General features: G+C 39.7%; 1 protein-coding gene across 2 annotated transcripts; it reads left to right on the top strand.

The window, feature by feature from the left end:
• The first annotated feature begins 5,056 nt into the window (after positions 1-5,056).
• On the top strand, positions 5,057-9,222 carry LOC109260912 (keratin-associated protein 1-3-like). 2 transcript variants are annotated; one of them, XM_053893488.1, is made up of 2 exons: positions 5,057-5,603; positions 8,567-9,222. In XM_053893488.1, exons 1-2 carry the CDS (start codon positions 5,122-5,124, stop codon positions 8,586-8,588), a joined length of 504 nt encoding a protein of 167 aa, XP_053749463.1. In that variant the 5' UTR covers positions 5,057-5,121; the 3' UTR covers positions 8,589-9,222. The 2 variants fall into 2 exon arrangements, with proteins under 2 accessions (XP_053749463.1, XP_053749462.1); XM_053893487.1 differs by lacking the exon at positions 8,567-9,222 and having other exon boundaries at positions 5,057-6,001.
• The last annotated feature ends 5,434 nt before the right edge of the window (positions 9,223-14,656 follow it).

Here is a 14,656-nt window from a genome sequence, read left to right on the forward strand (position 1 = left end):
TGAAGATACTCCTTTTTATTAAAAATATTACTTGGGTTAAAATTATAATACTTTATTCATGCAAGGGTTAAAGAAAATCAAGAAATTAGAAAGCATGAATAAAGGATAACATGTAAGCAAGGAACCAATTTCCCTGATATATCTTCTAGAGACCTGATCCAACCCAGAAGACACCCTTGAATAGAATAGAAATGGCAACATGTTTTGTCCTCTTGCTCCTTCGATTTTAACTTCTGACCACTTTCAGGTATCACTACCTAAGAGCTCCTGCTGAGAAAAAAAGTATAAAATAAATGACATGTGACTTGGGTAAGATGCAAATTTGGCTGTTTATCAGTACCATACACAACCAATCATTCCTTCCTTCCTTTATTCGACAGCATTTCCTGAGTGCCTACGTTGAAGATGGTGCAGAAAGCACTACATAGGATTCCAAGGTGAATTAGACATGGTAGATCATACCCTTAGGGAATGAATGAGCCAGGAAAGCAATTCCACAATTTAAGCCCTGGAGGTGTCTGAAAGATCACCTCATTTTACAGATGAATAAACCAATGTTCAGAGAGAGTAAGTCACTTTTTTGAAGTTGCAGAATCACATAATGGCAGAACCAGTTTGAGAAGCTTATTTAGTTTAATTAGCTTAATTTAGTTCTCAGTTAAGGGCTCAGATTGCTGTATCATGTGACCCACCCATAATCACCAAAAGCTGGATTCCTTTAAATTCTCTTTAGCTTGAAATTCTATCATTTTTTTTAATTCAAAAGCACAAACTAAAAACAACTGAGGATATATCAATAGGGTATGATTGAATAAAGTGTGGTATGATCACACTCTGGAAAATTGCATAGCTATTTAAAAGAATGACTAATAGGTATGGGATAGGGCAAAAAATTAGATGACTTAGATAAAATGAATAAATTCCTAAAATCACATAACCTATCCAAACCAAATCATGAAGAAATAGAAAATCTGAACAGATCTATAACCAGCAAGGAGACTGAATTAGTAATAAAAAACCTCCCAACAAATAAAATCCCAGTACCAGACGCTTCACTGGTGAATTCTACCAAACATTTAAAGAAAAGTTAAAAACAATCATCCTCCAACTCTTCCAACAAATTAAAGGGAAAGGAATACTTCCAAACTTACTCTGTGAGTCTAGCATTACTCTGATACCAAAGCCAAAGACACTACAAGAAGAGAAAACTAGAGACCAATATCTGTGATGAATATTGATGCAAGATTCCTCAAATAGTATCAAACAGAATACAACAGCACATTAAAAGGATTATACACCGTGACCTAGTGGGATTTTATCCTAGAATGCAAGGATGGTTCAACATGCAAAAATCATTGAATGTAATACACTGCATAACAGAATAAAGAAGGGAAAACACATGGTTAATAGATGGAGAAAAAGAATTTGATGAAATTCAACACTCTTTCAACAAAAACAAAAATACTCAACAAACTAGGAATAAAAGGACACTATGTCAGCCTAATAAAAGCCATATATGAAAGCCCACGCTAACATAATACTCAGTGATAAAAGACTGAAAGCTTTTCTTCTAAGATCAGGAAAAAGAGAAGGGTGCCCACTTTTACCCATTCTATTTATCATAGTACTAAAAGTCCTAGCTAGAGAAATTAGACAAGAAAAAGAAATAAAAGGCATCCAAATAAAAAAGAAAAAAATAAAATTGTCTCTACTTGCAGATGACATGATATGATATATAGAAAATCCTAAAGACTCCACCTTACCCCCAAAAATACAATAAGAAAAAAACAGAACCAGTCAACAAAACCAGTACAGTTGGAGGTTGCAGGACACAAAATCAATACACCAAACCAGTTGCATTTCTACACACTAACAACAATCTACCACAAAGAGAAATTAAGAAAACAATCCCATTTACAGTAGCATCAAAAAGAATAAAATAGTTAGGAATAAATTTAACCAAGGAGATGAAAGATCTGTGTACCAAACACTAGAAGTCACTGATTAAAGAGTTAAAGAAGACACAAGTAAGTGGAAGGGTATTACATGCTCATGAATGAGGAGAATTAATACTGTTAAAATGCCCATACTACTCAAAGCAATCTACAGATTCAATGCAATCCTTATCAAGATTATTTTTCACAGAAAGAGGAAAAAAAAACTCCTAAAATTTGTGTGGAACCACAAAAGACTCAGAATAGCCAAATCAATCTTGAGAAAAAGGAACAAAGCTAGAGACAACACATTTCCTGATTTCAAACTATATTACAAAGCTATAGTAATCAAAACAGTATGGTACTGGCATAAAGGCAGTCATATGGACAAATGGAATATAAGAGACAGCCCAGAGAGAAACCTTTACAAATATGGTCAAATAATTTTCAATAAGGGTGTCAAGACCATTACATGGGAAGGGCAGTCTTTTCAAAACATGGTGCTTGGAAAATTGGGTATCCACATGCAAAAGAATGAAGGTAGATCCTTACATTATACCATATACAAAAATTAACTGAAGATGGATAAAAAAAAAAAAACCTAAAGTTAAGAACTAAAACTATAAAACTCTTAGAAGAAAACACAGGAGGAAAGCTTCATGACATTGAATTTGTCAGTGATTTCTTGGATATGACACAAAAAGCATACAAAAGTAAAAAAGTGGATAAACTGAACTACATCAAAATTAAAAACTTCTGTGCATTAAAGGATCAATGAACAAAATGAAAATTCAATCTATAGAAGGGGAGAAACATTTGCAAATCATATATCTAATAAGAAGCAAATTATCTAGACTATATGAAGAACTTCTACAACTCAAAAACAATTATAAATTGGGCAAGTACATGAATGGACATTTCTTCAAAGAAGATATACAAACGGGGGCACCTGGATGGCTCGGTGGGTTAAGCATCTGACTCCTGATTTTGGCTCAGGTCATGATCTCATGGTTTGTGAGTTTGAGCCCCGAGTCAGATTCTGCACTTACAGTGTGGAGCCTGCTTGGGATTCTCTCTCTCTCTCTCTCTCTCTCTCCCTCTCTCTCTCTCTCTATGCCCCTCCCCCAATCACATACACACACACACACTCTCTCTCTCTCTCTCTCTCTCAAAATAAATAACTAAACTTTAAAGAAAAAAAATTAAGTTAATCTTTAAAAAAAAAGATATACAAATGTCCAACAAGCATATGAAAGATGTTCCATCTCACTAATCATTACAAAAATACAAATCAAAACCACAAGGACATACCATGTCATACCCACTAGAATGTCTACTCTCAAAAAACCCAAAAAGTGTTGGCAAGGATGTGGAGAAATTGGAACCCTTGTGCACTGTTGGTAGAAATGTAAACTGGTGCAGCCACTATGGGAAACAGTATGGCAGGTACTCAAAAACCTAAAAATAGAACTACCATGTGATCCAGCAATTCCACTTCTAGGTATCTACCCAAAAGAAGTGAGAGTAGTATCTTGAAAAGATATTTCTACATCCGTGTTCATGGCAACATTAATCACAATAGCCAAAAGGTTGGAAGCAACCCAAGTGTTCACTGATGGACAAATACATAAACAAACTGTGGTGTGTACATACAACAGAATATTATTCAGCCTTAAAAAGGAAAAACATTCTGATACATTGATAGCATGGATGAATCTTGAAGACATTACGCTAAGTGAAATAAACCATGAATTAAAAAGACATAATGTATGATTCCACTTATATGAGGCATCTAGGTTGGTCAAATTCATCAATACAAAAAGTGGAAAGGTGGTTACAAAGGCTTAGGGAGGAGAGAATGGAAAAGTTGCTCTTTAATGGATATAGAGCTTCAGTTTTACAAGATAAGAATTCTGGAGATTGATTACACACCAGTGTGAATGCTCTTCACACTAGTGAACTGTGCACTTGAAAATGATTAAGATGGTAAATTTTATGTGTATTTTATTACAATTAAAAATTTTTAAAAATAAGTATGTATAGATTCCAACTTTTACTTTTTATTTATATTTTACTTTTACTTATGTATATGCTGGTTTATGTCTGCAAAAGCAGGAAGAAAGGTGTCAAAGAATATATACCAAATTGTTAATATTGATTATTTCTGAAGTACTAGTTTTGGAGGGGATGGGTGTTTGGGGGAAAACAGGAAAATTATTAAATTTGTTTATATGTCTGTGTACTGTTTGACTTGTTAAAAGGTGTATTCATTACTAGCATATATTTTTCATTTAGTAGAGTCATAAAAACCATCTACCGGCAAAAGTCTTAACAGTTTCAGCTGTGGGGGCACCTGGGTGGCTCAGTCAGTTAGGTGTCCAACTTTGGCTCAGGTCATGATCTCACAGTCCGTGAGTTTGAGCCTCATGTTGGGCTCTGTGTTGACAGCTCAGAGCCTGGAGTCTGCTTCAGATTCTGTGTCTCCCTCTCTCTCTGCCACTCCCCTGCTCATGCTCTGTCTCTCTCTCAAAAATAAATAAAGATTAAAAATAATTTAAAAAAAAAACAGTTTCAGTTGGGAATATGTACATGGTTGGTGGAAGGCAAAAATATTGGTTAGAGCTCTCAGTATCCTATAACTTGTACAAACAGATCCTAGAAAGGCATAGTTCTTTTGGATGTTGATTAATGTTTTGATGACTCTAATGTTAGTCATTCGAAATCTAAACAAATTTTCTTTTATGAAGTCCTGATCCTTAATTTAGTGACCACTTAGGAAGAAAATGCTCAGTTTAGATAAACTGTCTAAAGGTTAACAAAGGGCAGGTATGACGAAGCAAGCCAGGAGTGGCCCACGTCTAGTCTGTCATATGATTTGCATAAAGAGGTGTTGCTCTGATTGGCTTCCATAAAAAGCATTCACTTGATCCAGAGGGCAAAGAAGAAACAAAATAGGACTTAATTGAATAATCACCAAGCAGGCTATTGAAATGCTATTTATAACTTTCTAAACAACTCAGGTATCAGCCAATCAGAGACTGACTTTGCAAAGGGTATCAAGGAACGATGCGGAATGCTAGGACAATATGCAGCTCTAGGACAGATATAAAAGGCCAGAAGTAGAAGGTGCAGTCAAAACTCAAAAACTTCTCTTAGCAACCCAACTCTCAGCCCAGCTCCTGACACCATGGCCTGCTGCTCCACTAGCTTCTGTGGATTTCCCACCTGCTCCACCAGCGGGAACTGTGGCTCCAGCTGCTGCCAGCCCAACTGCTGCCAGAACAGCTGCTGCCAGCCCAGCTGCTGCCAGACCAGCTGCTGCCAGCCCAGCTGCTGCCAGACCAGCTGCTGCCAGCCCAGCTGCTGCCAGAACAGCTGCTGCCAGACCAGCTGCTGCCAGCCCAGCTGCTGCCAGAACAGCTGCTGCGGGACCGGCTGTGGCACTGGTGGCGGCCAGGAGGGTGGCTGCGGAGCCGTGAGCTGCCGCGTCAGGTGGTGCCGCCCTGACTGCCGCGTGGAGGACACCTGCCTGCCCCCCTGCTGTGTGGTGAGCTGCATACCCCCCACCTGCTGCCAGCTGCACCACGCCCAGGCCTCCTGCTGCCGCCCGTCCTACTGTGGACAGTCCTGCTGCCGCCCTGCCTGCTGCTGCTACTGCTGCCAGCCCAGCTGCTGCCAGCCCACCTGCTGTGAGCCCACCTCCTGCCAGTCCACCTGTTAAAAGCAGGGTTGCTGATTAAGAATGAAAGGGGAAACTAAGCAAACCGCTCTGATCTCAGAAGAAGTGTTCAATTTTACTCCCATGCTAAGTACCATGATGTTTCTAAGCCGCTCAGAAATGAGTTTAGTCAGGACCCTCTTGGATGTGCTGAATTAGCACACTGAAAACATGTATCAATCAGAGTATCTAGATATCCTGCCTTGCTTGAGAAGGCTCCAGGGTCACTTCATTTCGGTGACATCTCTGGTCTCCTCCCTATCTCTTGATCCCCACATGTTTTAGACCGGCTTTCTCCTTGAATATCCCCTGTTAATTTCAAATAAAATGTTTAAATGGGTAAAGCAAACTGGGTTATTTTCTTTCTTCTACCTCTAAGCTTGTCCATCTTTAGCTGGAATTCAAGGAGAGTGGATTTGCATTTTTATAATAATCCTAAAGCATACACATGAGGTCTAAACCAGACAGGCTGAATACTAATTACACTATGCTTGAATCCATCAGTTAACAAAATGCTCCATGCATTAAATAATCTTTACAGTTATTCAAATAGTTAAATGCTCTAACCTGTAATAATTAGGTCTAAACCAGTAAAGCAACTTTTGGCTAAAATTTTCAGGTTGATCAAATCTATGGGATTTCTACCTACATGTAGCTCTACCATTTTAATCCCCCTCCAGTTTATATACTAGATGTTCTCCTTCATGTGTACCTAATATCTAGAGATTATATTACTTATTAAATAGATTGTAAAATATCTACCAGATACTATCTATTAAATACTGTTTTCCAAGAGCATTTAGGCTTAATTCCTATGTCTTAGGCTATTATATTCTTCCCCCTGGTCTCCAAATTGCCCTCCAAGTTTCAACTCCCAACACTTTACTGGAAGTACATACAAAGTGTATCTCTGACCTAAACAAGGATAGAACAAACAGCCTGGGAGATACCCCGTGAGTTCTACCAACATCGTTTGTCAGACACATGTATTAGAAATCTCAAACAACTATTTAGGTTGTACTTTGCAACCCAATTTGAAAGATATTCTCTTGGAAACTTAAGACAAATCTAGAGCAAAAAAAAAAAAAAAAACCTTTTAATTTTTTAACTCCTTATTAAGTATTTCAGTGCAATACAAAATACAATAGGACAAAATATAGGATACTTTAAGAAAAATATTTTCCAAGTTTTTTATAAGCTGCCAGCACTTACCTCTATCATTTAATTGGTAGCAATGATAGATCAAACACAAGATTATGCGTTTCAAGGAAGAATGTCCTTCAAAATGTCACAACTCCCAGATGTTTTTCCCTGAGACTTGGTTCAACTATGAAACACAGAAAAATATTTCAGCACTTCCTAATGTCTTTTGACAATAATAAGGACTCCTCCACGAGAGGCTCTACAGCTTGAAAGTTCTATTAAATCATTTACAAGTGGTACATGCATCCATGAATCATGTCTTTTACTCCACCCATTCAAAATCAGATTTAGTAAGCATTTATTAAAGTCCTACCTGATGCTTAGTACTCTGCTATCTTTATATATACTACGTCACTTGTTCACAAGAAAAGATTTCTGGCCTAGAATATGAATAATAGTTACACATTTCAAATTGATTGAAATCAAAGGAACTATAGTAGTCATTGACTTTATGTTGGAGTAAATTAGTTTGAAGTTTTTTTAATGTTTATTTATTTGAGGGAGAGAGAGAGACAGAGAGAGAGAGCATGCACACACAAAAGCAAGAAGGGGCAGAGAGAGGGAGAGAGAGAGAATCCCAAGTAGGCTTCACACTGTCAGCGCAGAGCCCCAACATGGGGTTTGATTTCACGAATCGTGAGATCATGACCTGAATTGAAATCAAGAGTCGGATGCTTAACCAACTGAGCCACCCAGGTACCCCAGTAGGAAGCTTTGAATTATACACAAAGAGTACTCTTTTCAGTTCAGTGGATGTTCTGATATCCTAAATGCAAAAGAATTCAGTCTATATAGTCAGAAGAAAAAAATAATAGTTTAAACTAAGAGCACAATTATCTTAGAGATATGGACAAAACGTCACATGGAATAACCACCTCTACAAAATGAGGGCGTTGGCAAGGGCTAAAATGGAAGGACTCTTTGAACATGGAAAACCACAAATGTATTCCAAAGATTTGCAAAGGACCAACACAAGCAGTCCAAATGAAACTACAAAACAAACCAATTTCTAAACTGCTGCTCATAATAGGTCATAAGTATTTCAATGTAAGCCAATCAGAGGTCCAATGAGGAACAAATTTAAAACAAAAACAAGGAAGACATGTTAAAATTTTTATAAATAGAAGCTGGCTCAGATATATAAAAGGCCTGACATAGACCTTACCACCAAAACACCTCTAAGCAACCCAACTCTCAGCCCAGCTCCTGACACCATGGCCTGCTGCTCCACTAGCTTCTGTGGATTTCCCACCTGCTCCACCAGCGGGAACTGTGGCTCCAGCTGCTGCCAGCCCAACTGCTGCCAGAACAGCTGCTGCCAGCCCAGCTGCTGCCAGACCAGCTGCTGCCAGCCCAGCTGCTGCCAGACCAGCTGCTGCCAGCCCAGCTGCTGCCAGAACAGCTGCTGCCAGACCAGCTGCTGCCAGCCCAGCTGCTGCCAGAACAGCTGCTGCGGGACCGGCTGTGGCACTGGTGGCGGCCAGGAGGGTGGCTGCGGAGCCGTGAGCTGCCGCGTCAGGTGGTGCCGCCCTGACTGCCGCGTGGAGGACACCTGCCTGCCCCCCTGCTGTGTGGTGAGCTGCATACCCCCCACCTGCTGCCAGCTGCACCACGCCCAGGCCTCCTGCTGCCGCCCGTCCTACTGTGGACAGTCCTGCTGCCGCCCTGCCTGCTGCTGCTACTGCTGTCAGCCCAGCTGCTGCCAGCCCACCTGCTGTGAGCCCACCTGTTAAAAAGCCAGGTTGTTGATTTCCAGTTGCCCAGGACACAGTATCTCTGAACAGTGTATCTCGTCAACCACCCCTGGACCACCACAAGTTCTACGACTTCCATTTGGGTTTTTGTAATGGGGGCTGCCAAGTATATGGGCTCTACCTGATATCACTCTGCAATGAATACATTGATACTCCACTGAATACATTGATTCCCCACTACGGACACAGAAATGCTGCAAACATACCAGCTGATTATCAAAATGCTTTGGATATACTATTTCTGATTTTTCTTCAGGGTCTAAAATAACTGACATATTGTGGAATTAATCCTTTAGAACTACCCAGAAGTCTAATTCTTCCCTGCCTTATAATCTTTTTGCTACATTTAATAACATTTTTTCTAACATCAAAGACACCAGGGTACAGCCACGTGACTTTCCTCAGATGTCGCCAGAGAGAATGGAAGCCCTTCACCCAACATTCAGCTTCTAAGAAGTAGGCTAGACTTTTTCATATTTCAACATCTGATTTCATCCCTATTTTAGAGGGGGGGGGGGGATCATAAGGATCTTGCCTGTTGGCTATTTCATTTACATCTGTCATATAGTGTTTTCTGTCATTTCTTAATAAATATTATAACTGGGCAAACAAACCATAGTCTGTGTTTCTACTTGTAAATAAAATGTGATAATGTGTTAATGCCTCCTTCAAAGAAGTACATTTGTTTCTTTTTAAAAGAAACCGAAGTCATATAAAGTGTATGGAGGAACTATGGAGATCAGGAAGATGAAGACTTAATTCTTATCCCTGAGGACTTTACTATCCAGAAATAAAAAGTATATGTGTGAAAATAGCTACAAACAATATAACAAATAAACTGCATTCTCTTAGTAGTTGGTAGAAAAAAAAAAAATCTCCCTGTCTTAGGGGGATGCTTTTGTGGCCAATAAGCCTTGGTAGTCCAACTTACAATGGGTGCTGAGAAACAAGGATGTGAAATAATTACAAACGAGACAGAGAGAAGAATTCTTTTTTTATTCCAGAAAGGGAGTGAGGAGATGAAAGAACAGAGGAGAGACCCAGTAAGGAAGTCATGAGTATTACTCCATGTTTCATCCCCATTAAGTTACTAAACTCATACAATCCCTGTTACAGTAGGTCAACTTTCCTGTGAACACCAAGGAAAGAGCTGAGTTTTATGTCTGGGTTGACTCAAAGGAGTTGGAGACAACCCAGAACTCAGAGCAGGGGGACCTACAAGTAAGTAATACTCAGGAACTCTCAGAAATTTTGGAGAGGCTTTAGATGGCCACTGCTGTGGAAAGTAGTATCTTAGTTATGTAGACTACAAAGAAGAAGACAAAAGAGCCAGAAACAGGATTTCAAAAAGGAAAAGATCATTTGGGACCAGCAGGGACCATGTTGGGGGCAGCACCTGGGAAAGTTTCACAAGGGAGGTAATCTTTGAGGCCTTAAAGGTCATTCTAAATGGAAGGAAAAGAGTAAAAAAGGGTCCAATGTGCACGCCTATTAGAGTGGCTAAATCCAAAGCAATGACAATACCAAATGCTGGGAAATGTTAATGGAGCAACAAGAATTGTCACTGCTGGTGGGAAAGCTAAATGGTAGGGCCACTTTGAAAGACAGCTGGGCTATTTCTTACCAAGCTAAACATAGGCTTACCGTACAATTCACCAATCGTGTTCCCATGTATTTATCCAAAGATGAAAACTTATGTCCACACAAAAACCTGCACATCAATGTTTACAGCAGTTTTATTCCTAACTGCCAAAAACTGGAAGCAGCAAAGATATCCTTCAATAGGGGAATGGAAAAACAAACTATATTATATCTATACAATGGAATACTATCCTGTGATAAAAATAAATGATTTATCAAACCACAAAAAGACATGGAAGAATCTTAAATGCATATTACTAAATGAAAGAAGCCAATTTGAAAAGGCTACGTACTATATTATCCCAATTACATAACGTTCTAAAAAAGGCAAAACCATAGAGACATTACAATATTGCCAAAGTGTCTGACCTACTATGACCCACAGATGCCTGTAGTGTGACACTAAAATAATAAGCTTATGAATTAAAAAAAATAAAAGTTATAGAGAGACACAAGACCAGCCTGTGAAATATAAGTAGAAGCCAGTTAAGGACTTTTGAGAAAGCTTTCTTTTATTGATAAAAGGGACACACACTGCTGGTGCTTCTACTTCCTCCTCACTGTGACTGTTCTTTTCACTTTAAATACAGACAGGATTCCTAGAGCTACAGAATCCCAAGAGAACTCAAGCAACACTGGTCCTGACACGGCCGAGTCTCTGAACCATTGCTAGCAGCTGCCTACCTATGAGAAGAATAAGTCCTTTGATCAAGCCATTATTTGTTGGCTTTTGCAAAACTGGAAACCGAGAATATTCCTAACCACTACACTATGCAATAGACTGCAGTGAGGTCTCAAAAATGGAAAACTTTCTATATATGACACCTAAGAGGATTGGAGATGTAGAAGCAGTTCAGTGACAGGAAAAGCACATGGACTGCAAATTCTAGAGCAAAAGTGGGGAGCATTTTTAATTGAGGTTCACTGACCATAACTATGAGTAGATGAATAACAAAAAGTAAAGAACAAAATCAGGCTGGCGGGAGTGTGGGGGGGGGGGGGTGGTGATTAATTATGGTAATAAATGATGGAGAAAAGAATGAAAAGGAAAGGAAAAGTACGAAATAGAAGAGAAAAGACAGAAGACACAATGAAACACAATGAAAAAGACTAGGGACAAGAGGCAGGAAAGAAAAGGGGGAAGAATGATGGGTAAGACACATAAAAGAGACGAGAACCAGTATGACCTCGTTTAGTACCACACACTGTGTCGCATGCTAATTATACTCCATGCATGCTTTATTTTTCATTTAACACTTACATTAATCCTTGAAATGGATATTGTTATCCTGGCTTATAGATGAGGAAAATAAGTCTAAATGAAGCTAAATGAAGGAATCTTAGGCTGTGCTCCACACCCAGCACAGAGCCTGATGTGATCTCACAAACCAAGGAATCCTGACCAGAAGTAGCTTGCTTAAGTCACATATTCTTTTTTTTTTTTTTAAGTTTAATCATTTATTTTGAGAGAGAGAGAAAGAGCGTTAGCATGAGTGGGGCAGAAAGAGAGGGAGAGGGAGAATCCCAAGCAGGCTCTGCACATTCAGCACAGAGCCTGATGCAGGGCTCCATCCCACAAACTGCAAGATCATGACCTGAACCAAAATCAAGAGCCGGACGCTTAACCAACTGAGCCACCCAAGTGTCCCTTAAGTCACATATTCTTGTAAGTAAACAAAAACAAAACAAAACAAACAAACAAACAAAATAAAACCCTGAAATCTGAACCCAAATCTGAGTCCAAAACTCATAGAGAATGAAATTAGTGAACTAGACATGAAGGAGGTGCAACAAGTTTCTGCAAGTTTAAAAATGGCTACTTTGGAAGCTGTGGAAGTCAGATTAAGTTCCTCTTTGTGTCAGGTGTTAGGTTACTGTCTTTCAGTCCACCTGGATAGTCCAGGACATTCTCCATATTTTAGAGTCAACTCATTAGTAACCGTAATTTATCTGCAAAGTCCCTTTGGTCCCCAAACATAATATATTCATGGACATGACGCCAGGGCTCAGAGGTCATGGGTCCCCAAATTCTGCCTACCACATGGATTATCAGACACTGTGTTGACACTAATTCCTGAAGACCCAAGATGTCACTCCAGTACACCAATGAAAGTGGTGGCTTATGGTGGCCCAGTCACAGCTGGCATTTTATCACACATTTGAATCACAGTGGACCCAGTAGGTCCAGAGATCAATTCCCCAACTGGAATAATCTGTTTGACAACTGGCATAACCCCCACATTCACACTCTGGCTTAAGGAATAAAACTCCCATGGTAGGAAGAGCCAAGTAGAAGCCACTGGAAATTCCCCTCATTACAAGGGAAAAAAGATACTATATCCCTAGTGAAATGTGAAAATGAGTACCATTTTCAAAGACTTGCACACAGCCTGGTGGTGATACCTAGCATCTCCCCACTTACTTCTTTGTCCTGCAGAAAAAGCAGAAAAATCTTAAGAGTATAACAAAGTAATTATCTACTATTATTTTGAAATAATTTTGGTAAATGGTCCCAATTGGAGCTGATGTTCCAGATGGAGCATATAGAGTATCTTTTTTCTTTTTTAAGAGAGAGAGAGAGAGAGAGAGAGAGAGAGCCCAAGCAAGCAAGGCAAGGACAAAGGGAGAAAGAATCTTAGGCTGGCTCCACGCCCAGCACAGAGCCTGATATGATCTCACAAACCAAGGAATCCTGACCACAGCTGAAATCAAGAGGCATGCTTAACAGACTGAGCCACCCAAGCTTCAAGGGATGGAGTGTCTTTAATGGAACAAAACAACATAGCCCCTGGCAACTGGAAGTATGCAGCTTTTGATATGAAAATACCTTTTTCTCCATATCAGTTTGCAAGGACAATCAGAAGTAGTTTGCTTTTAACTGGTATGACTAACAGTAACTTTACAAGTATTGCCTCTGGGCTGTGTCAACTCTCCTGCTTTCTGTCATAATACACTCAGAAGACATCTTAATCATCTTGACGTTCCACACATCATCATATCAATCCACTACACTGCTAATTGTTTCTGATGAATAGGAAGTAGCAAGTACTTTAGATGTCTTAGTAAACATATGTGAACCTCAGGGTAGGAGGTAAACCCCACAAAAATGAAGGAGGTCATCACCTCAGTGAAATTTCTTGGAGTCAAATTGTCTAGAACATGTTGAGATCTCCTTTCTAAGGCAAAAGAAAAATTGCTGTCCTTTGAACTATCTTCAGCTAGGAAAAGCACAACAGTTGGTGGGCTCCTTGAGGTTTTGAAGTCAATCTATACTATATTTGTGTGCTACTATAACCCATCTACTGACAAACTGAAAAAGACAAGACCACTATGGATTCAAGACTTCTCAGACATGAAGATTTAAATCACCCCCACAAAGTAAAAAACCCCATCTGAGGTCCTGATTGAGCATAAAGAAAACATGAAATGGGTAGTGGAGGAAGTGAGTCATCAATATCAACTACAGCCTTGTGATCAATTGGAATAATTACAGAAATTGTGTATTTTCTTCCTTATTTATTTTCCTTCTCCTTTCTCCTTCCCTGGTTTAATGCCATATGCTGTACCCAGACTAAATAAACTTAAAATGAACCCAATTTCATTTAATATCCCATCAGTTCTGTGAAATAGTTATCTTAGTTTCATGGAATGAGTAAATTAAATCTAAAAGAGGCTTTTTGGGGGGTGACAGTTCGTTTCATGGGGTCTGGAGCTAAAGGCCAAGAAAGAATTCTTGAAGATATCTTTGGTACAAAAAGGTGATTTTATTGAAGCATGGCAACAGGACCTGTGAGCAGGAAGAGCTGCCCCAGAACCAAGAGAAGAGATTGTTTATATACTATGGGGTTAGGGGAGGTAAAGTCCAGGGGAAGTTTCTAGTGAGATTTTCATATGCTAAAGAAGACTCCCAGGATAGTGGAGGCCTAGCTATTGTCAAGCTAAGGTTGTTTTTCCCCTAGCAAAGCATTAGCATTAAGACAGTAGGGAGTTAGGGAGAAACGTTTTACTGTGCCAGCCTCAAGTATTTGTCAATGGGCTGCAGATTATAAGGAAATTGAGTTCTATCTGCCATTTCCTTCTGCCTTTGTTCCCACATCACAGTGGAGGGGTGATGGAGACTTAAATCCTGCAAGACTATGATCTCTTATCAGTTAACCACCATTTGTTTTTCCCCTTTCCTTTGTTCTTGGGCAGCCAGGAATGCTGGAGGAATACCACACATATCCCATCTGGGGGGGGGGGGGGGGGGGCGGGGAACAGCGGTGTTTGTGGCCTGTCAGCTTGCCTTACACTCCCTCATCAAAACGAACAGGAATCAGGATCTCAAAGAGATACGGGCACTCCCGTGTTCACTACAGCATTATCCACAATAGTCAAGACATGGAAACAAAACAAGGGTCCAACGA

Source organism: Panthera pardus, unplaced genomic scaffold (assembly GCF_024362965.1).
Source record: "Panthera pardus isolate Hobbes unplaced genomic scaffold, ASM2436296v1 HiC_scaffold_3, whole genome shotgun sequence".
NCBI classification, from domain to species: domain Eukaryota; kingdom Metazoa; phylum Chordata; class Mammalia; order Carnivora; family Felidae; genus Panthera; species Panthera pardus.